The 24,460-nt window shown below is 57.1% G+C and overlaps 2 protein-coding genes across 6 annotated transcripts; both read right to left on the bottom strand.

Moving 5' to 3' along the window:
• Positions 1 to 86: 86 nt before the first annotated feature.
• On the bottom strand, positions 87 to 9,874 carry LOC119137815 (KAT8 regulatory NSL complex subunit 1-like). Of its 3 annotated transcripts, XM_037277314.1 has the most exons (16): positions 9,833 to 9,874; positions 9,023 to 9,216; positions 4,757 to 6,065; positions 3,980 to 4,121; positions 3,750 to 3,812; positions 3,510 to 3,598; positions 3,277 to 3,415; positions 3,003 to 3,159; positions 2,760 to 2,915; positions 2,484 to 2,642; positions 2,132 to 2,265; positions 1,897 to 2,021; positions 1,782 to 1,839; positions 1,550 to 1,662; positions 1,226 to 1,460; positions 87 to 1,130 (listed from the first exon to the last, which is right to left on the bottom strand). In XM_037277314.1, the coding sequence occupies exons 3-16, from the start codon at positions 5,992 to 5,994 to the stop codon at positions 930 to 932; spliced, it is 3,009 nt and encodes a 1,002-aa protein (XP_037133209.1). In that variant the 5' UTR covers positions 5,995 to 6,065; positions 9,023 to 9,216; positions 9,833 to 9,874; the 3' UTR covers positions 87 to 929. The 3 variants fall into 3 exon arrangements, with proteins under 3 accessions (XP_037133209.1, XP_037133211.1, XP_037133210.1); XM_037277316.1 differs by lacking the exon at positions 9,833 to 9,874 and having other exon boundaries at positions 3,277 to 3,412; positions 9,023 to 9,813; XM_037277315.1 differs by lacking the exons at positions 9,023 to 9,216; positions 9,833 to 9,874 and adding an exon at positions 7,618 to 8,145.
• A 1,984-nt stretch (positions 9,875 to 11,858) lies between these two features.
• On the bottom strand, positions 11,859 to 21,434 carry LOC119137829 (corticotropin-releasing factor receptor 1). Of its 3 annotated transcripts, none has more exons than XM_037277356.1 (13): positions 21,052 to 21,434; positions 19,850 to 19,946; positions 19,242 to 19,367; positions 19,041 to 19,166; positions 15,707 to 15,792; positions 15,303 to 15,409; positions 14,559 to 14,679; positions 14,241 to 14,455; positions 14,095 to 14,167; positions 13,855 to 13,940; positions 13,595 to 13,730; positions 13,476 to 13,517; positions 11,859 to 13,065 (listed from the first exon to the last, which is right to left on the bottom strand). In XM_037277356.1, the coding sequence occupies exons 1-13, from the start codon at positions 21,064 to 21,066 to the stop codon at positions 12,925 to 12,927; spliced, it is 1,371 nt and encodes a 456-aa protein (XP_037133251.1). In that variant the 5' UTR covers positions 21,067 to 21,434; the 3' UTR covers positions 11,859 to 12,924. The 3 variants fall into 3 exon arrangements, with proteins under 3 accessions (XP_037133251.1, XP_037133253.1, XP_037133254.1); XM_037277358.1 differs by having other exon boundaries at positions 15,707 to 15,788; XM_037277359.1 differs by lacking the exons at positions 19,041 to 19,166; positions 19,242 to 19,367; positions 19,850 to 19,946; positions 21,052 to 21,434 and having other exon boundaries at positions 15,303 to 15,502; positions 15,707 to 15,778.
• Positions 21,435 to 24,460: the final 3,026 nt, after the last annotated feature.

Raw genomic sequence — 24,460 nt, 5'->3', positions numbered from 1 at the left:
CACCCACCCCTTTCTATTGCTATGTGGATAGCATTTCTAGATCCATCAGAACGCTTTGCTGGTGTTGGGTATAGACGAAAAAGAGCTGAGTTAAACAAACGTTTTAATGGAACTATTTACAAAGAAGCAAACAATAGTGATAACTGCTGAGACAATCAAACAGGTACATCAACATGTGCCGTCACTACTGAAGAGAGAAGAACAGTGATCAGGTGAGGCAAAAAGCAAACTATGGATTTCTTTCTTTTTTTTTTTTTTTTGACTTTTCCTTTTGCATAGTCATCGAGTTGACGGACGGGAGGAACCAACGTGAGCTGGCACGGCGAGAGCCCGAACAACCTGAGCCCTGCTATCCAAGGGTTAGTAGCGCCTCCTATGCCAAGTGCGGCCCACTGAGGGGGGGGGGGGGGGGGGGTCACGGTAAGAGGGGGGGGGACAGCAGGAATGGTTTACAAGTCAAAGACAACGTTACGCTGGAACACGCGACATACAAACATGTCAGGAATGGAAAACCAAAGACAACAAGTGCTCTGCTCCGGTGGTTTGTGGGGGGGGGGGGGGGGGGGGGCTTCATCCTAAATGTACCTGTTTACTGGGGGGAGGGATGGATGGATGGATGGGGGCAGACTCACCCAAATCCGCCCATCTTATGTGTCACTTCACTAAAATGTACGTGGGAATTACAAACAAACTAAAGGATAGAAAAACACCCTTTGGCCATATCGGAGGAGTCGCTACATCGTGCGCTACAAGTGTACACGCAACATATCAAAACACCGCTAAGCCCCCCCGTATACGTTTCGCCTACTACACAAATCAGACCTGTTGTAACACGTTTGCGTCTATCGGCGTCGGATTCACTAAAAACTGTGAAAGGATTAGACTGATGTTTGAATATCAAACAACAGGAAGCGCACAAGTTTGCTCGCTCACGGCCGCTTGGGGCCAGCGCCGTGGTGGTCATCGTCGTGGCAACAAGGCGGCTCGCCGTCGTCAGAGTCAGGCCGGCCGAAGGGGCGGCATCCCGACAAACTCGCCATCCGGAGCCCGGCGCACTCGCCGTCCGCCTCGGGCTCCGGCGCCGGGTCTTCGGCCAACGGGAAGTCGCGCCGCTCCCACGGCGCCACCGTCTGGAAAAGGGGGCAGGTGAGGAACCGACAGGTGCGGGACGACCGAGTGGGCCGACAAGAGTCTCGCGAGCGAGAGACGTGAGGCGGTGGCGTACCCTCTCCTCAAAGGCCAAGTCGGGCGTGGAGCATCGCGTGTCCTCGCTGGACACGAGGCGGTGAGAGTCACGCGAGCATGGCGTGTCGGGGCTGGGCGGGCTGACAGGCGAGGGCAGGTGGCCGTAGTCGTGCAACGCGGGGTAGTGACCGGGCTCGGGGGAGGCCGGCTGCGGGGTCGGCGGGTTGGTGCTGCAAAACAGCGGTGTGGTGCGCCCGTCCGTCGACTTGTACGACCTGAAAAAGACAACAACAAAAAAAAGGGTGTCACTCCAGGGGTTGGCTCGTGAGCGGCGGCGGCGGGCGTGTCGCCGCGGGGACCTGACCTGCTGCCCCTCCGCTTGGCTGGCGCCAACGCCATCCAGGTCCAGCGAGACCGCTCCTGGTCCTCGTACGGCTGGTGCAGCTGGATGAAGGCCGCGTCTGACAGGTCCTCCACCTACATATACAACGCGTGGCGTCTGTCACTAGCAGGGCGCCATCCGTGCAGGCAAACGGGAACCCGCGGACACTCCAGCGCCAGAGAAGACACGGCTTCTCGCTCGCTGGCTCGCTCACCTCGCGCTCGTCTTCTCCCCGCACGGCGGGCTGCGTCAGGACGTCCACGGCTCGCCAGCTGGACAGACGTACAAGTCAGCCGGGCGCGCGCGCTATCGACCGGCGCTCAACTTACCTGGGCGTGAGGATCTCTTTGTACTGCAGCTTCTCCACTCGCGTTGTGGCGGCCACCGACATGGGAATGACAATGTTGTTGATGTCGAAGGAGCTTTCGCCGCGCCTCCTCTTGACGGGCTGCAGCTGGAGTGCACAAGTCAGCAGCAAGTCAGCAGCAAGTCAGCAGCAAGTCAGCAGCAAGTCAGCACATCCGCGGATGGCGGTCCTCGACCCGGCCCAGGCCCCCCTCTTACGGCTGTGCCGGCGGCCGGTAGCGCGGCGTTGTCCGAGGACGTCGACAGCTGTCGCGCGACGGGGCTGTGGACGCCGGAGAGTGCCGGACAAGGCGCCGCACTGCCGCCCGAGTCCAGGAAGAATTTTGGCGAGGCTGCAGGACAAACGCATACATTTTGAGGCATTTGCGCTCCATTCCCAGGGGTGGTGAGCAAGCTGGAAAGCAACCAGAGGGAGGGCCACTTCTAGCACAACTGTTGCTTTTGGGGCACAGATGGCCCTCCTTAAACCCAGTGGAAGGTGCAAACCTTCCATTTCCAAGTTGCAAAATCGCTCGGAAACATGGCACACAAAGGGGGCCGAGGGACTCACAGTCGCTCCTGTCCAACGCGGGCTCTCGTAATCTCTTGCGGCCCGAGGTTTTGTCGTAGGGTCCGGGCGGCGCCGCGACACCGTGCGCTCGCTCCGCCTTGCATGCGGCGGCGTCCGGCGGCCTGGGCTTGTCGGCTCGACTCTTGCAGTGGCCCAGTCCTGAAAGGGCGAGCGGACGTTCATTGCTTCAAAGTGGCAGGTGAGCGAGTGAGCGCATCTCGCCTTCCAAAAAGAGAGCGAGCGCCTCCACGAAGGTGCGTGCGTGCGTGCACTCACTGACTGCCATGAGCGAGCTGGCAAACTTGTGCTTCTCTTTGCATGACGACAGCTTGTGTTTGAGGGAGAACTTCTTGACGGGTTTACTCCTCTCCAGCGACCTGCCGCTCCAGCAGCTCTTCATCGCCTGCTGCACGCGGAGGCCCACGGCCACATCTGCAATCACATTCAAGAGCTACTGCCAGCCAGCCAAAGGCACAACGCAGCAACGTGTGTGCGTGCATGCGCGCGCACAAGACCCACCGTCCGAGAAGGACAGGATGGGGTGGACGCCCAGATCCATTCTGGACAGGCGCTCGAGGACGGGCAAGTGGAACTGGGGGTCCTCTCTGGGGACGGGCCGGCCGCCGCACATCACGCAGCCGGGGTTGACCCGGCACACGCCGCCGCTTCGAGATGCCTGCACGGACGGCGCATTTCCATGCGGGTTTAGCAGACGATTGAGCGTTAACGATGCACCCCCCAACTGAGCGCTGCCGATGCACCCCCCCCAACGATGCCCCCTCAACCAATCTACCTTGCCAATCAGGTTGGCCACCGTGTTGGGCTGGATGAGCCTCCGCCGCCTCCAGCCAATCAGAGGTCGCGTACGCGCCGCCACGCACGTGCCGTCCGGAGCCTGCTGGTGCTTCCCGTCCACACTCTCGCCCGCCCTGCTGCCGCCACATTTGGGCGTCCGTCGTCGTCGTCATCATCATCATCATCACTACCACCACCATCATCATCATCACCTTCATTACCAACCAGTACCTGCTGAGGACACCGTTAACCGGCTGCCCGCTTTGAGCTTTCCGAGGCTCTATGGCGACCGGGTGTTCCACACGTTCTGAAGACTCATCCTGCAGGCAGCAAGACACACAAACTCATGAGCGCTCAACTTTGCACTCGGTCGTAAAGAAACGAACAAATGGTGCGACCGGGGCTCAATTTTGTCCCGGGTGCGGCTCCATTCATGCGAAGCGCGCTCAATGGCAAGAGAAATCATTTGACCTGAAAGTTGGCGGGCTCCATCTTGGCTTCTTGAGGCGGGACGCCACCCAGCTCCACCGAGCCCTGCAGAGCGAAAACTTGTAAATGAAGACTGACCGACGTGCGACGTGACAACATTTGTGCTCCGAGGGCAGTCGGCATGTTTAAATAATTGCAGAGTCTGCTCGGTCGGTCGGTCGGGCCGCTCCCGACCGACTTCCTTGCTCAGGGTTGAGCAACGACTGACTGACCTTACTGGTGCGGATCTGCCTGAAGATGTCCGTCTGCTGTCGGATGCGGTACTCCAAGTCGGAGATGTGAGCCTGCAACCAGTTCCAGTGACTGATGATGGCCGCCCTTTCCAGCGTGTAGCGGCTCTCGGCGCGCTTCCATCTGGCCGGCGCACACAAAACGTCAGCTCTGCCCGAGATTTTTTGTAACGCCACCTCAGTGGCATAGAACGCACATATTTGATTGACAGGTTAAGGTCGAGCAGGGCGCGCATTTGGCGACACAAACTTCGGCGCCCAGTTCATTGAAACGGGCCAGACTCGTCAACAACAATCTTCCTTAATGTGTGTCAGACTCACAATAATTGACCCCCGACTCCCTTCCATTTACATTAACTTGGTCAAATCCAGCTTTGTGGCCATGTTGAATTCCCGCGGCAAGTTAGAGAGTAAAATGCAAAGAGCAGGCGAGACATACGGCCGAAGCGGGCATGGCGAAGGACGGGGTGCAGGCAGGAAACTGCAGCAGTCATTACATAAAAGGAGGGAGGGAGGGAGGGAGCAGGGGCTGGAGTTACATAACAAGAGTGGAGGAACTAACAAGCCAGATGTTTGCGACGAGGCACACGAACAAGCGTACGCTTCCTGACAAAGAGCTGCTCAAGACAGTACGCGGAAGCGGCGTTTGCGTCTGGCCCTCGGCAAGGGAGCGACGATTGAATTTGGACTAGCGTTGGCGCTCTCAAGCGCTACTGGGGGGGGGGGGGGGGGCGTGCAAAAGCGGCCAGCGTTACTCACATCTTGACATGCCGCTGCTCCACATCCACCCTGGTGAGCTCCTCCTCCTCCAGGTCCGAGTCGCCGCCGGAGCTGCTCTCCGTCACGTCCGAGTCGAAGGCTTTCTCCACCGAGCGCAAGTTGGCCGAACCGCTCAGATACAAGCGCTCCAGTTCCGAGGGAACCGAGCCGCTCTTCAGGAAGCGGCTCAGGCCGTCCCTGACGCCGCCGGCCGAGTGGCGTCCCGTCCTCCAGGGGGCCGAGGCGTGGTCCTTGCGGCCGCCGCCGGCCAGCAGGCGGCCCACGGCCGATTCCAAGAAGCCGCCCAGCTGCTGCTGAACGTGGCGCTCCACCTGCTTGGCCTGGACCACCTGCAGGCGCTTGCGCAGCCGTCGCAGGCGGCCTTCGATCTCCGCCTGCCGGCTGCCGCTGAGCCGGGCGCGCTCCCCCGCTCGAGCGTCCGCCGGGGAGCCGCGCCGGCTGCAGCCCGGCCTCTCGCGGTCTGAGCGCGCCGGACTCGGGCCCCCGCGCTCCAAATTCACTTCTTGGCTGGCGGGGCTGCGGGTGTCCTGGGACAAGGGCGACTGTTGCGTGGTTGCCTGCTGCGCGTTGGGGCAAAGTCCCGGCGATCGCCTGCGGTGAAGGCTCCCTTTGACGGCGACCCGGGGCGGCCGGCCGTCAGGCTCGGCCGCGTGCGAGTGGGCCGGCGGCTTGTCGCCATTGAGCGCCGCCGCCATGGCGCAGCCGGAGCCGGCGGCCAGCTTCTTGGCCAGTCCGTTGACGGGCGCCGCCGGCTGGTTGCCGTTGGCGCTCATCAGGCTTTTGAGCTGGTCTCCAGACAGTTCGATGGCGTGCCGCTTCCTCAGCAGGAAGTCTCCGCCGTTGAGCCGCGAGCTCGGCAGAATTCTGCCGCTTTTCAGGACTGACTGTTTGATGAGGACTCCTTGCAGCGTGATGGACTCTTTGGTTGAGGCCACAGGAGTCACATCAGAGCAAAGGTAGGATGCCACTAGGGGCTGGAGCTTGCCCAGGGAGTCCCCCTGGGACGGCGGCTGCGACGGCGGCTGCTGCTGGTCGTCGCCGTCTTCAGGGGCCGCCTTACACTTGGGGGGGCCTCCGGCGTGGATGAGGATGTTGCTGGCGTTGGCGTGGTTGTCGGCGCTGGCCGGGGACAAACTCGATGACGGGGCGGCCAGTTTGAAGCGGATGTGGTGAGCTTCGGCTGGGGCGTCGGTGAGAGCGGGCGCCATCGCAGCCATGCAGTGCAGAGGGACGGGCACGGCGGCCTGCTGCTCCACACCCGCCGCTTACTGCCCCTCCGGAGGACAGCCTATGTGGGCACAAGAGAGCACGCAGTCAGTACCAGACCGATATAAGAGCTATCTCGCGCCAAACTACAGCCAGGGGACCACCGGAGGCCCGTCGTCCATTATTTGGTGGCCCCATAGGACGGGGCCCAAAAACAAAATGAAGAAGAAAATGGGGAGACAGGCGGGCAAGATGTGACAGTTAAATAAAACGGTGAGGGTCGTTGCTACGACAAGTGGAGCAAGCGCTGCTCTAGACTGAACAGCTTTTGCCAAGATGCCAAATAAAAGCAGACTAAAATGGAAACGATTTTTTTCCGGTCAACAAATCGACTTGCGATTTGTTGGAAAGTCCGATTTGTTCACGTATCGCCGTCAAATCCAAATTTGCCCCACAAATCAATATTTGTTTACAAACACCAAGGGCAACAAAAAGCGGTCCTACGAGTGAAGAGACGATAGCTCGCCATTTCCCACCACCAAAGTCGGTCGGTTCTTCAGAACTACATGGGCATTCCAGCGTTTCTTTTCTGATGGAGCCTTTTGGTCGTGTCAGGCATTCAAATGAACACAAAGCTGAAGAGAAACCAACACGGTCTCGTCATTTCTCCCACAGCTGAGCGTATGACAAAATGGTCTCGGAACAGATGTACAAAACATGAAGTGTGTACACAGAGCACGAGTGGAAAATTACACTGGCAAGTGTGCTGGACACAAGTGCACAAGCGGGTTCGTTTGAGCTTCTCTTCAATCAGTCAAGGAATGGTTTGAAAACTCAGCCTGCCGTCACACCGGCAAGCGAGGGTACGTCCACGCGTCCCGCTAAATCGGTGGATTGAGGCCCCGTAACGTCACGGCGTCTGCTTCACATTGTGTCAAAGGAGTCATTGCGTGTGCGACATGAGGAGCAACATGACGGCTTGGCCGTCCATCGCATGCCTTTAGACTGCAGTCTCTCTCCGGTAGCCGCGCGCGGCCGCCACGCCATGTTGGGGCTCCCCTGGCGCATTATGTAATCTGCCTTTTAGCATACAAAACGCGCGTCGTGCTGCCTCCGACAAGCACCCAAATGTCTGGCTGGTGTTTACATTACGCACGCACGCACGCACGTCCGTCAGTCGGCAACAACCCGAAGAAATGTCACCAAGGCTGCTAACGTTAGCTGCTAGCTCTGCGGCGGCTACTGCTGCTGATGCAACACACGCGACCAGAGCCCCAACCGAAAGGCCACCGCGAGCATCGTTACGACGACGACGGGATCCCGCATCCCTTCATTTAACAGCTCGCCAACGGCGCCAAGGACGGGCGGCGGCAGGCAGGCAGACAGACAGACAGGCAGGCAGGCAGGCAGGCAGGCAGGCAGGCAGGCAGGCGCGGCACGCCTCATTACGCAAGGCAACGTTTGGCCAATTGGTCCGGGAACAACGTCGTGCGCGCGCGGCCCCGCACGGCGAAGCTCTTGCTCGTTCGTTCGCTCGCGTTGGCCCGCTAAGGCGCGGACAGGTTGGGAGGCGGCGGAGCAGCAGGAAGAAGAGCGAGCTAGCTGCGGCTAACAAAGAAAAAGGAGGAACCTACCACGTGACGAGCTCGCACTATCCGAGGGAATTCGCCCAACAATTCCCTGCACTCCGGTCGGTTGGTCGGGTGGGGGTGCTGTGGGAGGGGAGGGGGGGAACAAGGGCAAGGGGTGGGGGGCAAAAAGGCGGCTGGAATCGACCTCTAGGCCATCAATTTGCCCCCAAAATGCAACCGGGGGCCCGCCCGACGGGGGCCACTCGGCTTCGTTCCGGATCCAGGCAATGGGCGAATCAACGATCTCCACCTTGCTCGCTCGCTCGCTCGCTCGCAGCCTCGCTCGCCTTCCTGCCTTTCCGATTTCAGCACAAGGCCGTCGAACGAGTCCTACCGGGCCGTGGGTCGGGTAAATAGAGAGGCTCTCCGGCCGAGCCTCGGCCAAATTGCCGATTTACGACGGGCCGAAAGCCGTAGGGCGGGCGGTAGGTGCTGCTCTTTTTCTCTGCTTTTCGGAAGAGACGCTGAGAAAATGGCGGCTAGCTGCTCGCTCGGCTTTGAGCTGACAAACACACGAGCGCCGCACTGCGCGTGCGCAAAAAAAGGCTGCCAAGAGGCGGCCTCGGCAGTACCGCGCCTCACCGCGCGGGGCAAGCGCACCAAACAACAACAACAACAACAACAACGAACGACATACATAAAGGCTTCAAACATCACATTCGCACCACAAACACCGAGTCTTCGCTACCTGATTACTATACTCGAGTACATTTGCAAGATATCCCTACGTGAGAGTTTTGTTTTTGGAAAGCTTCTCCTTTTATTTTTAGTGATGCTATTCTTTTGGAAACCTTTGGACTTGTTCCATGTTCTCGCTTCGATGTTTACTTACCTTGTCATTGCACTTGAAGTACATTTTAAATCAACTTTACATGAGTATCTGGACAATCTCTGTCTTTACTTCTATTTTGGTGCAAAGGGTGGGTTACACCAGGCTAGCGAATGATTTGATTGTGTCCTTTCCACATTATTTTGGCACTATTTTCTATTCAAGGCGCTTCCGCAGTTGAAGGAGCGCCCGCCCCTGCTGATGTGCGCTTCTGACACTGACATCATGGCAGCAAAGTGAGGCGCTACTAAACACAACCAGCGCTGACGTCTTAATTTAAGATCAGGGGATGTTTGAGAATATTTGCCATTTTTCACATGTCCCGAGTGTTGTTAGTCACCTAAATGTTGAACAGAGGGTGTGATTTACCCAAGTCAAATTCCTTGTTTGGCACGCTCAAACATGGCGAATAAAAAACTCTTGAATCTTAATTGAGTTTTCCAATCCCCGTTTCAGCTAATTGGACTTTGTTTCTTGTACTCCCGTGTGAAACAATGTGTGAACATTTTTGCCACATGCAAACAGCAGCACAGCACAGCACAGCACACAACTCGAAAGCGGGTGAAACAAACGTCGTACCTTTGAGTCCATGCTCGTCGTCTGGCCGCCGTCGGTGAAACGTATTCCGATGCGTCGCAAGTCGACAACCGGATGATGCGACAGGGACCCCACCCCACGTCAATGGTGGACAGCTGTCGCGGCAGACATTCGGACGCTTTGTCTCCTCGTGAGGGTGTAGGACGACTGGAAATGAGCCCAGCTCGCACCCGGGACTGGGCGCCGGCCAAAGTCAGGGCACATGGAGACAAAGAATGGATTGGTCACCACCAGTCAATCACAGCAGATTAACACTCTGGACAAAGGCTGGCTGGGCTGGTTGTCAGGGCACAGAGACAAACTGCTGCAATGCAATGCAATGCAATGGAGGAGAAAAGTACGACTTGACGCCAGCCCATCGATGGCATGGCACGGCACGGCACAGGAATGCCTAATCCGAGACTCGAACCCAAACCCTCCCGCCTGCGAGCCAGCAAGCCGTGGCAAAATTGTCCGCTGCGCTCCTTCATGCCACCGTTGAGCGGTGACAAGTTGCAACAATGACTTTTTTCGTGGCTGATGCGCATCACTGATCGCTCCCGCATATTTCGGGGGTCAAGTTCTGATTTCTGGAGAAGAGTTTAGCAGCAAAGCTAATGCTAAAGAGCGAGAGCAGGCTAAGCTAGGCTAACCCTCAGCGACTTTTACGTGACTTCAGGTTGAAAAGTGAGCTGAGAACGTCAACCTTGCTCCGAGCGGGCAGTCAATGTTGCAGGCAAACGGCTCGTGTGCTCGTGACAAGTGTGGCGTTCGATGATTTCCAACAAATAAGCAGGCAAAATTGTTACTTACCCGCTTGTCCTGTTCCGAAGCGTTGACGAGCGCAAACCGAGCCCCTGCGCTCCCATTGGTTAGTGGAAACATCTCCCAGATTCCCGTTGGCTCGCGTGGCTGCCAATCTGTTTGCATGCCCCGCCGAGCGGAAATGCCGACCAAAGTTGAGCGCATGATACAACGACAAAAACAAAACAAAACAAAACAATGGCATACGCGACAGTTGTGTTCTGTGGGAAGTTGTACATGGCCGATTCAAATAGAGAATTGTGAATTCCCTACAGCCGAATGAGCCAGCTAGTCACGTCTCACCAAGCGCATTCGATACTTTACTGTCATATAAAAATAAAAAAAAAGACTCCCGGGCCGTTCACCTGGGTTCGAGGCCTTGGATATAATCAACACCGTTGCAAGGCGTGACACCGACAAGCCAATGAGCTTTTTTTTAAATTATTATTATTGATAAACGTTGATCAGAGTGCCACCCTAATGATTCAAATCGAAAGTACAGTCATCGGCCCAAGTGGTCATCTGATCTGAGGCGACGATTCAGTCGAACATGGATCCATTTAGATTTTGGAATGATGACGTCATATGCAGCCAATTTGATTGATGATAGGCTTCACTTGGGTGTGTTATAGTTGTAGCGCACGCACATGTGAACCACATGTAAACGAAATGGCACGTTAACGAATCTCCCAACATGTCAAGTAGCAGTCACAATAAAGTGGCACTAGATGGCGGAAGTGCGCCACAATGAAAAGCAAAGCAGCAGTCAAGACCAAGCCGGGCGGGCGGGCGGCCAGCGCTGAGCGCGCCATCACCCAGGTTGCCTGACTGGCCTTGCGGGGAGGGCAAATCGCCCCGCCCCAACCTGAGGCCAGCCACACCTTTCCTTAACCTTCCTTCGGTGCTCGGACTCGTCGGGGTTAAGGCGAGATGACTTCGACGGCGCCGTCCCTAATTGACGTCATCACGTCGCTGACCTGCAAAACATTTGCTCCGTTCAAATAGAAAAGACCTGTCTTCGAAATTAGTTGGCACTTTTAACCCACGTGAAATGCTTCTACAAAGATGTACAGAAAGGCTAGCAATTGTTTTTGTGAAAGTGGTTTTTTTTTTTATCCATTTTGAGACTGGCCATCCCCGGCCTGCAACGTCACTCGCGTTTCGGTTTTTAAACCACGACGCTTTCCAAGGGTCCTTATGGGCAATAACTTTGGGAGATCTTGTGAGCGGCATTTCCATTTTTTTCTTCAAGCGCTCAGAGTCAACGTTTTTTGTTTTGTTTTACAGTGATCTGCACTTTGTTGTTTAGAAGCAGCAGGTTTGGTTGACGTCACGCCTGTGCTATTTGAAGAGGACTAAAGGTGCACCAGGCGGCTCGGTGGGGCACTGGGTAGCACGTCCGCCTCACAGTTAGGAGGGTGCGGGTTCGATTCCACCTCCGGCCCTCCCTGTGTGGAGTTTGCATGTTCTCCCCGGGCCCGCGTGGGTTCTCTCCGGGCACTCCGGTTTCCTCCCACATCCCAAAAACGTGCTTGGTAGGCCGATTGAGGACTCCAAATTGTCCCTAGGTGTGAGTGCAAATGGTTGTTTGTCTCTGTGTGCCCTGCGATCGGCTGGCGACCGATTCAGGGTGTCCCCCGCCTACTGCCCGATGACGGCTGGGATAGGCTCCAGCGCTCCCGCGGCCCCCGTGGGGACTAAGCGGTTCAGAAAATGGATGGATAAAGGTGCACCAAGCTAGCAAGCAGCAAATGCTGCAAACGCAAGGCGAAAGGTCGTCTTTTGTTGCTGTTCTAATGATGCTGCAATCAACTGCTGATGCATCGGCCTGTCCTCTAAAATGTAGGGTGGGGGGAGGGTGTCAAGTGGCAGGTCCCCCCAGCTTAAAAGGATGACAAGATGCTCCAAATGCGGACATGCTCTCAGGGGGCCCCGGAGGCAAACGGCCGGCCCGGTCACTTGCAGATGAGCGCGGGCCATCCATGCATTGTGTTGCTTCCACCAATAAAGACAGACAGACAGACAGACAGACAAGTGTGTTTGGTTGGAGTCAATACTACACACACTTTATTAGTCAGTAGGAAAAGGGGAGACCTGGGAGACCACATAAAGGGCTTCAATTTTGTACTTGTAAATTGCATGTGTCTGTGAGCGCTTCTTGGACTGTTTTGGCCGGATGCCAGTTTGGTTGAGTGCAAGTGAGAGCTTTCTTGTAATGTTTGAGGTCAAGTGAGCAAACGCAAGTGAGCAAGGTGCACGTGCGCCTTGCGTGCCTCCAGAGGAAGCTTGCGCATTTGTCAAAATCACCGTGTGTGTGTGTGTGTGTGTGTGTCTTCACATCGTTTGAGAGCGCGAATTACAAGTTTTGCATGTGACATTGGGGGGGCGGGGGGTTGTCAAATAAATAAAAATAAATAGAACAAACACCGTATCATGTGACTGATGGCAGCAGGAAGTCTGCAGAGCTTTTCGTGGTTAAAAAATGAGTCATTTCTACATGGAGACCATGTTGAACAAGAGCATTGTTGATGGAGGGCTAAAAAGAGGATTCTTCAGAGGATGCTCGCGGCGCGCAATCAAACGCTCAAATGGCGGGAATGTGAAGAATACTATCTCAACGCATCTTACCATGTCAACGGAAGGAGACCAAGAGCGCCGGAGTGGAGCAGACAAGCGGCCGTTTGGACCGCATCGGGAACAGCGTGAAGGGAAGCTCGCCACGTTGTTTTGCTTCCAAGCATGGGAGCGGCACGCCGCTGCTGACAACGTATTCACGGCTGGCTCTCTCGGTGTGAACTTAGCGTTTGCTAGCTGGCAGAGGAGGCCGCACGGCCGCCGTGCAGGCTGCTCTGTGGCGCTCTTGCACAAAGGAGTGCTCGCTCTCTCGCGTTTGTTTGCTATCTTAGTTTAGCATTCGCTAGCGTAGCTTAGCATTTGCCTTTTTAGGACGCAGGAAGTGACACGCCCGAACCGAAGGAATGCCGCCGCGCACGTGTTCGGGGCGGGAAAAGAACTTTGCAACAAAGTGCGGAATGTGCGGAAAGCCGACCAAGCGAGGCCGAGCCCCGGGCCGGCCGGCCCCGATAATCTTGCTGGACTTTTCACAGCGAGGTGGACTGCTTGATGCTGTGGAAGCTGACCCGCGACGGCGAGGTGGGGATGGACACGGCCTGCGTCATCCTGGCCCGGATGGAGTGCTGCTCCTGCCAGCGGCGGAAGCGCTTTCTGGCGGCCGAGCGCACCTGAAGCAAGGACGACAAAGGGACAGCCAGCGCAAATTTTCACTCTGCAATCCAACCCTCCCTCCCGACCCTTTCCTCCCCGACACGCGTGACGGATGAAGATGAGACGTGGGCTTCGCCACCTCGTTCCGGCCGCAACCTCGCTCAATCGATATCCGGCGGGCGTGAGCCATCAAAGCCCTCGCCGCCGTCGTTCGTCATCTTAGCGGCCGGCTGTCGCCATGGCGACCGCAGCCCGGCCCCGCCAAGGGATCCCGGAGCGCTGCCTTGTCTAAGCGCGCGTGCGTGCGGCTGATTGCGCAAGGTCAAAAAGGGTACGCAACCATTTCCCGTGTGGCGTTTGCGGTGACTTTTTTGCGCGGCCGGTCGTCACGGCAACGCGGCGGTAACGGATGTGCGGGCTAACTTACCTCACTGTTCAGGAAGCAGTAAAAGACGGACACGAAGAAGCCCTGAGGGACGGATGCAGAAAAGGGCCAAAGGTCAGCGCGCCGGCCGGGCGGGCGGACGAGAGCCCTGGCATGCATACCTGGAAGGACTCCAGGAAGGAGTTGAAGTAGATGAAGACCAGCTGCGAGATCTCGTCCTCGCCGGGATTGACGAAGAAGAGCATGTAGGTGATGCCCAAAAGGGGGAGCAGCACCAGCGTGGCCTTCACCGCTTTCCTGCCAGGACAATCGGGGCGGGGGTGAGCGGGCGGGCGGGCGGTCGCTGCCTCCCGCCGGCGCCCCCCGCCGGCGCCCCCCGCCGGCGCCCCCCACTGGCGCCCCGCGCCGGCCCCACGTCTACCTATACTGAATGGTCTCCGAGGTGGTGGACGCTCGCAGTTTGGTCATCAGGATCCTGACGATGTTGAAGAGGAAGATGAAGTTGATCTGAAACAGGCACGCGCGGCAACATGAGTGGACGCGCCCGCCACCTTGGTTGACTTTGCCAACGTAGACTCCCAAGAGCCGGCGGGCGGGCGGGGTTCACGGGCCGCTCCGCACCCTGGACGCTTCACGCAACATCGACGAGAAGGCGACTCACCACCAGAACCAGAATCATAGGACCCTGGTAAATGTAGTCCGTGTAAACGCCCGCCCGCTTCCCAAACCAGCACCTGTGGACAGACGGCGGCAGACGGCCAGGCGTCAGCGCAAAAGCGGCCTTCGGTGAGGCCGAGCAGAACCCACTTCTCGTTGTCGTAGTAGAGCTTCCCGATGGCCCAGGCCACGATGATGGGGAACGGGATACACCAGCCGATGCAGATGAACATCCACTTGCGCAGCTTGTCGGTGGAGTACGTGAGCACGATGGCGGTGTGCAGGTAGCAGCCTTCGCCAAACATCCAGAAGAAATTGGTGGAGTGGAAGTAGTTGAAGCAGGCCGTGACCAGGCGGCACCACACCTTCAAAAAGGTCAAAGTGAGAGACGTCCAGAGATGCTGCCGGCAGCAGCCAGCCAGCCGACCGGCCGGCCAGCCAGCCGGCAGCGTTTCCACTCACACCTACCACGTTGCTCTCGTGCACCTCGGGGCTCATGGTGAGCTGCACCACGAACCAGGTGGCGTTCCTCAGGATGAAGGCGCTGATCAGGTTCCAGTGGATGATGTTCCTCAGGCAGCGGATGCTCCTGCCGGAAAAAGCGCCTTGAGCGGCCGGCCCCACCGTGCGCTCCAGGAAGCCTTTTGTGCTCCCCGGATCCAGATGAGGGCGGCGAGCCAGCCTCGCAAAGGAAGGACGGAAGGAAGGAAGGAAGGACGGCGCTAAAAACACGGCGGCTGACCTTTCACGCTAGTTAGGCTGACAGGTGCGCTCGATGGGGAGGCGGGAGCAGCAAAAAGCGTCTTTGCTTGATGCCTCGAGGGAGGAGGGAGGGAGGGAGGGAGGTGGAAGGGGCTCAGGCTGCCTGACAAAAAGTCAACATGGTCGCCAATGACTGAGTGGCCATCAGATCACATGGAGATTGCAGGGGACAAGCCCCAAGTCTCATCTCTTTTTCTGCAGTGGTTTTGCTCCAATTTGTGGCACGCGCCCCTCCCTCACGCTCTCTCTCCCTCCCTGCCTCCCTCCGCCCGTCCCCACCCGAGGGACGGCGGCTCGTCCCAACACGACTTGTGCATAAACGCGCCGGTGTTGAGCCTTTTTGGCTTTTGCGCTTTTCACACTTGTTAAGTCAGACTCGGATTGATGAAGCCCTGCAAACCCAACCTGCCCCCCCCCCCCCCAGGGTCCTCTTTGTTCCACTTTGCTCACCTCAAACACAGGAAGAGGAAGAAGGCCACCAGCAGCGCCAGCATGGAGATGACGTGTCCCAGGAAGTTGATGATCACCGCCATCTGGTAGTGCATCTTGCCCTTTTTCTGAAAAGGCCAACAAGCGCATGGAGCGGTCGTCAACCATTTGGGACGGGGAGGCGCAAAGACCGCTCAGAGGCATCAGCTCTTTTTTTTGGCCTTGATGTCACACGCCGGCGGGGGATTAACAGCATTAATCCGCACGTCGGCTCCCCCGATTCTCACAAATGCATTGCGCGGTGGGTGGCTGGCACGATGTCGTTTGACACAAGCGGCCGAGCTTCCTTCTCGCGGACACCACCGCTCCGTTTGGCCTTCAGGTTCACTTTGGGGGCTTTGGCAAGCATTGTCGCTTTGGCTCACCTCTTGGTGCAGGATGGCCTTGCACATGGAGTAGTTGCCCTTGGGAGCCCACGTGCCGTTGGACAGGCACTTCCTGTACACGCTGTCTGCGCGTGCGCACACACACACACACACACACACACGCACGCACACACACACGCACGCACACGCAGCACGTCACATGGGAGCAACATGACGACAACATTATGAATCGAAATGACAAACAGCTGAAAATGCCATTCATTCCGACACAAAGACACCAAATGACTTGAAAGTGACTTGAAAGTGACAACATGAATTAGGTTGCCGTGCCGTGCCGTGCCGTGCCGTGCCACCTTTTTGTGCACCTTCAATGTCAGCATCAGAAGACTAAATCTGCTTGTGCGCGTTGTGTGTCAAGCGAGCGCTTTTGCGTCCTTTCTCACATGATTGACAGGTCGGCAAAGTCTTGTCAGGTAACGGGAAAGGAGGAAACGCTGGGCAGAGACCAAAAGCCAACGGGACCAAACATCAGGTGGCACGTGAGGAGAGAGCGTAGCCCGAGGGCGTCGGCGCGCTAACGTACTCGCGGCCTGCCTGCCTTCTAAAAATAGCCACGCAGCGCCCAAGGGGGAAACGTCATCTGGCATCAGGATTAGCCCCGTCACGCTCCAGTCCCCAAAGCCACACGGATCTGCCGCCTCTCCGCTCCAGATTGGTCTCGCACGCGGCGTCCCCGTATACGAGCGGCGCCGTCGGCCGCTCCGCTCTTGCCCGTCACTCGCTGGCTCCCAGCCAAATCCAAAAACGACCACCTCCGAGCAAATTGCGGGACGGCTCCGAGACGCGCGGCACTCCGCTGGCGCGACGTGTTGCCAGAAAGAAAAAGGCAAAGTAGTCACGGAGCCGCGCCGTCGGTCGCGGTCTGGCTGCATGGCGGAAACCTACGCGTTTGCTTTGGTGACCTATCGCAATAGGGGGGGGGGGGGGGGTCCTCGGGAAGACTCAAGTATGCGGCAGCCCACTCCATGTTTGTCCCATCTTGCAATCAATGGGATGCATCTTGTTTCGGCGCAAGCATAGGAGCGGCTCTGGCAAGAGAGCTGGCCCGCTGCACGACCGCAATGTCAGACAGCGGCGGCCCGATCGGCCCGCGCGGCGGCAGCGGCAGCAGCCTATTGGCTGACTGCACGCTTGAATCCGAGGAGCCGCCGCATATATGCCGCATGCGGCAATGCCTCCATGCAAATATTTGGCAGCGTAGCCCGCAAGCGCTAACGTGCTGACGGCCGTCTAAAAATAGCAGCGCCCCGGCCGCTGGGCGGGGAAAAGTCCTCTCCAGCCTGCGCTTGAGCGTCCGGCCAGCCGCGACCTTGCCGACAGGGAAGCCGCTTTGCGGGTCCGAGCTCAGACGCTCATATTTCAGCGCTCATCCGTGGCGAGCAGGTGTGCCAAATTGGCGTGCGGGATGCGGCGCATCATCTGCACCGCAGCCCACACCTCCCCTCCCCTCCCTCCTCAATTTCCACTCCCGGGAATAGGAAGGGCGGGCGCTTTGGTGGACCGGTCCTGTTTGGTAGCCGTGGCAACTCAAGACTCTGCCTACGCAAAGGTGCGAGCCACCTCTGCTCTGCTCCGGCTCATCTCAGCCACGTGAGAGCGACTCAAAGCGCCGTCTGCGCAACTTTTACAGCGGCGGGCGGGCGGGCGGCCCGACCATACACGCTCTCGGCTGTCGTTCGTGCAACAAGTCAAGAGCTGGGGCGCAAACAAAAACTTTGCTGCTACTTTGGAGGCTGACGACAGAAATGGTCCGCGACGCAACCGCGCAAAATTCCTCTTTGCATTTGGGCCAAAAGACAGAAAGCGGAACACATTCCTACCCCGGCACAAGGAATTGACTGCCAGTGCGGAGGCTTATTAGTCGGAGAACAACCCCCCACACTCGCAGCTCCATCTTGACGTGCACAAATCAGCAGTGTGAGTCATGGGGGGCACAATGGGGCTGGCAGGGGGGGGGGGGGGGGATGGCTAGTCTGCACATCCAGCAAGTTGAGCCCATCACGTAAGTGGAGCGGTGCGGTGCGTTGCTTTAGTTTGGTTGGCGGGCCAACTGCACGTGTGCGCATATTAGCAGCGGTGCTTGTCAGTTGGCAAAACGTTGAGTGGTGGAGAATGTCGGAGATGCTTCTGGAATGGGACCAAAAATCAAAGGAAGAAAAGTCAACAAAAGCAGAAGCGGCAAACGTACAAGGCAACAGAGCCCGGATAAGTCCGGGATTTGTCGGAATCTAATTTTGGAAATCCAACCCGATTCCGGCGGGATGATTCATGGAACGCCGCACACAATGGACAAGATATATTTAGAAGGAAACCAAAGCGTGATCATCTTCGGCCCGGTTTGCGCTCTGGCACGTCATCCCGTGAGCCTATGACGACGGGAACCGGAGATCCCCACGAGAGGATCGGGACTTTTGGAAAATGCCATCCATTGCCAAAGCGCCAACGAGAAGACCCCGACGTTGGCGAGCAAATGCGCCGAGCGCCTGCCCGTGTGCGCTTGCGTAATTATTACCAGCCGGCAAAGTCGCTAACGTGACTAATGTTGACAGAGATGGCAGAGGAGTCACGTGACCCGGCTTCCGGCCTCGTTAAATATTCAGCAAGTATGAATAATTAACCGAGAGTTATGAATAGAGCGCTTAAGAATACTCCACAATCAATAACGCCACCCGGGCGGCTATCGATATCTTCCCAAAGGTCCGCGCGACCTTGCCGCCGAACATGCCGACGCCAGCCACGCTTTAGCCTCCTTAGCCCGGGAACTCGCTAAGGAAGATCGGCCACGCCCGACGGCTGAGCGCAATCGTCCCGACGCCGACAGATGAATTAGCCGTTAGCCGAGCCCGTCCGCCCTCCTCCGACTTTGATGAGATTCGCATTGATGTTGTGTGTGTTTTTTTTTTTGTTTTTTTTAAATGTCAACACGAGGTGAGAAAATGGCCACGCTTAGGCTAATTAGCGGCCTTGCGCATACGCTCGCTCGGCTGCCGACATGAGAAAGGACGACGCCTCGAGCGGCAAAACAAAACAACAACAAGAAAGCCGCGGAGGCCACGGAGACGTCACTAACCCACGACATGGGCATAAACCGTTGACATCATCACGTGTCCGAGCACGTGTCGCCGCCCCCGTGCGTCCTCATTTTTGTTCCCCTTTCTGTCTTTTGGCCAATTTGAACGCTCAAGCTAATTTGTGCAAACAAAGACGAACACACGCGAGCCCGCGGGCGCGCAGCAACGTTTCTCTTTGTCTGTGCGAGTTGTTTGAAGATGCCTTTGATGGCGGCACGTGCTCCAGGTGGCGCTGTTCTTACTGGTGGTGTTGTAGCGGACGCCGTGGAACATCTCGGGACAAGGTCTGGACACCACGTGAGCGGCGGGGCTGCGGGGCCAGCAGGTGCCGATGCCGTCCAGCGCCGCCTCGCAGTACACGTCCGCAACTGCAAGACGAGCGGCGCCGGTCCGGCTTAGCTTGGCTCGCGCGCGTGCGCACGGCCGGCGCGTCGTTGGCCCACCGCTCTGTGCGACGCTGCCGTTGCTCTGTGCGACGCTGCCGTTGCTCTGTGCGACGCTGCCGTTGCTCTGTGCGACGCTGCCGTTGCTCTGTGTCTCGTTCCAGGAGGACGATTCCAGCCATTGTCCTGCAAAGAGAAAGGAGGCCCGATGTGGGCCGGTTTTGCCCGCGTCAACAGCGAGCGCTTTCGGAGCCCTCCTCCCCAATCCTTGCCTGCGCTCGGACAGCAATGTCCCTGCGCGACACAAGCGCGCTCGGGTCAAGGAGCGTTCCGATACGTGCGCCTGTCAAGGTTAGCGAATCAATGTTCAAAACACTATGTGCCCGTGCGCGCGTTTAAGGGCAACGCTAAGCGACGCTGACAGGGGTCCCCGGCGGCCACACGAGCGCCACCGCAGCAAAGACCAAGGCGCTCGTGTCCCCGGGCCTCGCCTTCGACAACACCAGACCGGAAGGAGGGAGGGGAGCTCAGGCCGGCGTTGACTTAAACACCCTTTGAGACGTCAAAGCCACTCAAGTCACGCTTCTTTTGAACAAATCTTAATCCATTGATGCAAAAAGAAGAGGCAGGCGCATCTGTTGGGAATGGAGTCAAACTGAAATTCTTACCGGAGGAGGAGGCGTCAGCGGCCGCTGCGAGGATGGCGTCGCACGTCAAATCGGCCTGGCGACCCGGCGGCAGGAAGACCAAGAAGGCGGCGCACATCTGCAGAAACGCACGCAAACGTCACAACGGCGGAAAGTCGGGCCGAGCGAGGCCGCCGGGCACTTTGACGCGTGCTGAGCTTTTGCTCGGGAAATTGTTTCCGTAGATTGGGAACGCTCCTTTTGTTTGGCCTCCCTGCGTCAATCTAGCTGGAACGACACGGCGTGACACGGGGAGGACGTGTCAAGGTCACGCCGAGGCGTGCCTTGGTGCGCCGCCGTCTGTCAGCTCTCGTGTCAAATGTTTTTCCAAGCAGATCGCAGCTGCGCTTTCATCTCAGATGGCTTTGGTGCCACCCGGATGAGCGTGCGGAAACATCGGCGGGACGGGGAAAATCCCGAGCGGAACCTCACCATTCAAAGAGCTGTCACAACTTTGGAGCGTGACGTGGTGACATCTGAACATCTGAATATCCCGACCGCAAGATCCTAACCAGAGTATCTCCGAGGTTCAGACTGGAACATTGCGACTCCCCACGCGGCCGGCGGGAGATGCCCACCGCAACGTTCCCAACAAAACATCCAAACGGGAACCCGAACCGACGTTATGACGAGAACGATAGCGTTTGGTTTGTTTGCGCGTGTTGTGGGCTCCGATGAAGCCGATGTCATGAAGTTGTGTCATTCGAAAAGTCCAAAAGCAGCGCAGCGCATGAGCGCTACGTTGGAAAGTTCACTGAACACCATGACAGATGATGGTCAGCATAGGCGACCTTTCGTGACCAACCATTCGCCCGTGTGTCAAACGCTCATTTGATTGCGCGAGACCTGCTCTCTATCGCGAGACCGCTGGCTGCCCTCGCTACATCCCAACAAAGCTGCGCAAGATTGTTTCGTCAGAAAGAAAGTTGTGGGAAAGCCTTTCTTTCCCTTTGCTCACCTCTGGACAATCTTTTGCTTGTCAATGACGCCGACACGCTACGCTGTCGCGCTTTGGGGACACGCGAGCGAGCGAGCGAGCGAGCAAGCAAGCAAGCAAGCAAGCAAGCAAGCAAGCAAGCAAGCAAGCAAGCAAGCAAGCAAGCAAGCACCGGGACAAAAGCACAAACGTGTGCACGCGGCAATCAATCGAGTCATCAGCAGAGGGAGGAAAAGAACTCACTCACCTGGAGGACAAACATTTTGCCCTTACATCGTTCCCAGAACAGGAAGAAAAGAGAAGGAGAAAAAGAAGACAAGTTGTTGCGCTCATGGGGGAGAGCGTATGTTGCGTTCACGGGGACCACTTGGAGTGTTGGTGGGTGGGCACCGCGGGGGGCGGGGCGGGCAGGTGGAAGAGTGTTGTTGTCTGCGGCCAGCCGGCCGGCCGGCTACCTGCCTGCCTGGCGATCGCTCCTCTCCCTCCCTGTCCCTCCGTCCGTCCTCAAGCGAACCTCCTCGTCCTCCTTCTTCCTGTCCTTCTGCCGGCGTGACCACAAGTCCACGACGCGTCGGCACATCCAGCTGGCGGTGACGCGCCGCGGACACGCGCGTCAGCGCACCGCCCACCCGCCGCCTCGCGATGGATGGCGGGGAAAGGTGACAAGGTTCCAGCACAAGTGAGCCACTCGGTCGGTCGGGCGCCAAAGTTGTGCAGCAGCGAAAGCAGCGAAAGCAGCGAGACAGAAAGAAAGCACATCTGCCTGCACGCCTGCCGCCTCCACCCGCGTGACTGACGTGTTCCCATTTGGACCAGCGCCAAAGTGGGAGGGGCGAGGGCGCTTAGCACGCGCACGCGCGTTACTGAACACAGCCACCAGAAAAGGTGATGACGTCAGCAGTCGTCGTCCTTCCAGCAGCGGCGAGATTCTGACAACTCGTAAAGCAGTTCAAGAAACGGTGAACACAGCTGCCAAACAATGAACCCAGGGCCAAATAAAAGAGGAGACGAGCTGAGCTGAGCCGAGACGCTATCCGTGAATGAGCCGACAAATGCGTCAGCAAATGAAGCAATGACCCGAGGAGCGAACAGAGGCTGCCGCGCGCGGTGCCTTGTCCAACTTGGCCTTGTCTGAACGACGGTTAATATTCTGCCCATGTTTGGTCCAAAGGAGACAGTCGCAAACGTCTGCTTCGACGTGGAGCAAACGGTCACCGCCATTTTGGGACCGGCCCAAAAGTCAAACGACCACTTCCGTCAATCGGAAGATTCGTCCTTCATTCACGTCAACAAAAGCCACGGCTGAAGGAAGGAGCGGCAAATGCCAGTCCGGCGACGCGACAGGAAGCCGCCTCGACGTTGCCGTCAAGTTGCCGCCGCTGCCGGCGAATGGCAAACCATGCGGACAGCGCCGACCGGGGCCTTCGGGACTTTTGTGCTCTGGGGAAGGAGCGCGCGCTGCCTTCGAGAGTCAGGGGAACTGAGAGTGACGTTTCTGGCAGGTTGGAGAAGACGTTGAAAGGAGGCCAAATGTGGACGAGCAAACAAAGGCTCAATGGCCCATTGGCCGCGGGTGTCGGACGGGACAAACGGCGGCTCGTCATGGTCAAAGCAGCTGTGTTTTCCTTGTCGGGACTTGCGTAACGCGGGTATTTTAATCCCCTTGCCTGCAGCTGCGAGTGCGCCAATGCTGAGAGCGCCAATGCGGCCACCCGAGCGTCCGCCCGCCCCCTCCCGACGCCGTCCCCCAAATCTGCAAGACAATTTCCCTTCAATCAGGCAACATGCGCAGCAGTAATCCCTCCTGGTTCACACGCGCTTGGCCTCCTTTTCCCCAAACTAAAATCATTTGTCGAAGCTAACACAAAGACGCTAACGTGTCAACGCTTAAGGCAAGAAGCTAAAGGTGGCACCATGGACGAGGCTAACGTACCGAAAGTGAGGTGAAGCTCGCGAGCGAGGGCCTCGTTTCGAACGACGCGACGGAGCCGCTGAGGACGCTTTGATGTTTACTACTTTCTACAAAGTAATTGTCAAAGTACTTTAGCGATGGAGTACTTTTCCAAAGTAGTATGGGGGCTTAAAAAAAACTTCAAAGACTTTGTGAGCTCGTCAAGTTTTGACCCAGAAAACCAAGACAGACGCCTTCGTCTAACTCGTGTGTGTTTTTTTTGTGTTGTGAGAATGTGTCCTTCCGGGGGTGTTAGTGTGTGCCAATGCGTGTGTGTTTGCCGACGCATGTCGTTTGTTTGCGCGCGTTGGCACCACCAGAAACTTGGCACCACCTGAACTTATGATTCTTTTCCAACACATGTCAACAAAGGCTGCGTTGGGAATGGTTTGGCTCCTTCCCGACTCCCCAAACGGCAAAAAGGGATTCGCGGCGGGCTTGTCAGAAGAATACTCGGGCCGCAGTTCGCTTCCGACGTTACTCCGGATGTAGCGGGCCCGTCCAAAATCCCTTTGTTGCGATCCGGGAGGAGAATGATGAGAGCGGTTGCCAACGACGCCCAAAACAAGTTTTTGGAGCGGGCCCCAACCAGGAATGGAATATGTCGGCGCCGTCCGTAAAACCATTCACCGCTTCGTGACAACATTGGCATTCTTCTAGAGTCAATTGAGATAGACATTCCAGACTCCAAAAAAAGGCCAACACTCATTTCATACTACGACAAAAAAAAAAAGTGGATTCTGAACACAGGCTAGGGGGGGGAACCGGAGATGGCTACTCTGCCTCGAGAAGATGAACTATTGATTTTGTGCCACAGCGGCGTGGGGAAAACCTGTTAGCGCTTGTCAGATTATTTAGGGATTACATTTGTCACAGGCAGACGACAAAGACGGCCCCGCCCGGCAATCGTCCGCCATGGTTTACAAGCGTGCTCCAAGACGAATGACACACGGCGATTGATGATGGCGGCGTGACAAACGAGCGGCCGTTTCCTAACGAACGGGACTAATCTTCAACACGCCGCCGATCGACAGCTCTTCCGCCATCGATACTTTTGACGTCTCGTCGGGAGGACGGCTCCTCGCTGGCTCGTCAGTGGACAAAAACGCACGTCGGCTTCACGGGCTGATCGACAAACGCTCGACGCTTGATCCTGATTGGCTATCACCGACGCCGGACCCGGCCGTACACGTCCGGCGTTTAACGTTTCGATCGAGGATCGATACGTCAATACGGCCTTACGTTTTTGCCTCTTTGTGACGCCGGCAAGTGCCAACGTCAAACCACGTGAAAATTCCAAACGGCGGTCGCCCTTTAATGGCTTCTAAAAATAAAAGGCAAGCAGCAGGCAGGCGCGGCAGCAGGAAGCAAACACACAAACACAAACGCGTGAACCCATCAACAAAGAACGGAGCACGCCACTTCTTTCACACAGGGATGTATGTCACTTGAAATGTCTTCCGGAGACTTAAGATGAAGCCCACATATCCAAGCTAATTATGATGCTACCGTGGAGAAGCCAACATGCATAAACTCGTCTGAAGAAGCTAACATAAAGCTCAAATGTAAAAGCTCAAATAAAGCCAAGTGTAAAAGCAAACATGCAAGGGCTAACATTGGCGAATCTAGCCCCAATAACATAGCACAAGACTTACATGGGGACACAAGCTAAATGTAAGCTAACGCAGAGAAGTACAAATGTAAG

The sequence above is a fragment of the Syngnathus acus genome, chromosome 19, assembly GCF_901709675.1.
Source record: "Syngnathus acus chromosome 19, fSynAcu1.2, whole genome shotgun sequence".
Classification (NCBI taxonomy): Eukaryota; Metazoa; Chordata; class Actinopteri; order Syngnathiformes; family Syngnathidae; genus Syngnathus; species Syngnathus acus.
The sequence above is the reverse complement of the archived record's forward strand: the minus strand, read 5'-3'. Positions and strand labels throughout refer to the sequence as shown.

Excerpts from the sequence above, each read along its gene's own strand:
- LOC119137829 (XM_037277356.1), bottom strand. Across the intron at positions 15,793-19,040 it reads CGTCCGCTACAACACCACCA|ACAGCGTGTACAGGAAGTGC; the intron begins GTAAGAACAGCG and ends GCGCACGCGCAG. Across the intron at positions 14,680-15,302 it reads TTCCTCTTCCTGTGTTTGAG|GAGCATCCGCTGCCTGAGGA; the intron begins GTGAGCAAAGTG and ends TTTTTCCGGCAG.
- LOC119137815 (XM_037277314.1), bottom strand. The coding sequence starts at position 5,994 with ATGGCTGCGATGGCGCCCGCTCTCACCGACGCCCCAGCCGAAGCTCAC. Across the intron at positions 4,122-4,756 it reads GAGCAGCGGCATGTCAAGAT|ATGGAAGCGCGCCGAGAGCC; the intron begins GTGAGTAACGCT and ends TGCGCCGGCCAG. Across the intron at positions 3,160-3,276 it reads TGGCCAACCTGATTGGCAAG|GCATCTCGAAGCGGCGGCGT; the intron begins GTAGATTGGTTG and ends CCGTCCGTGCAG.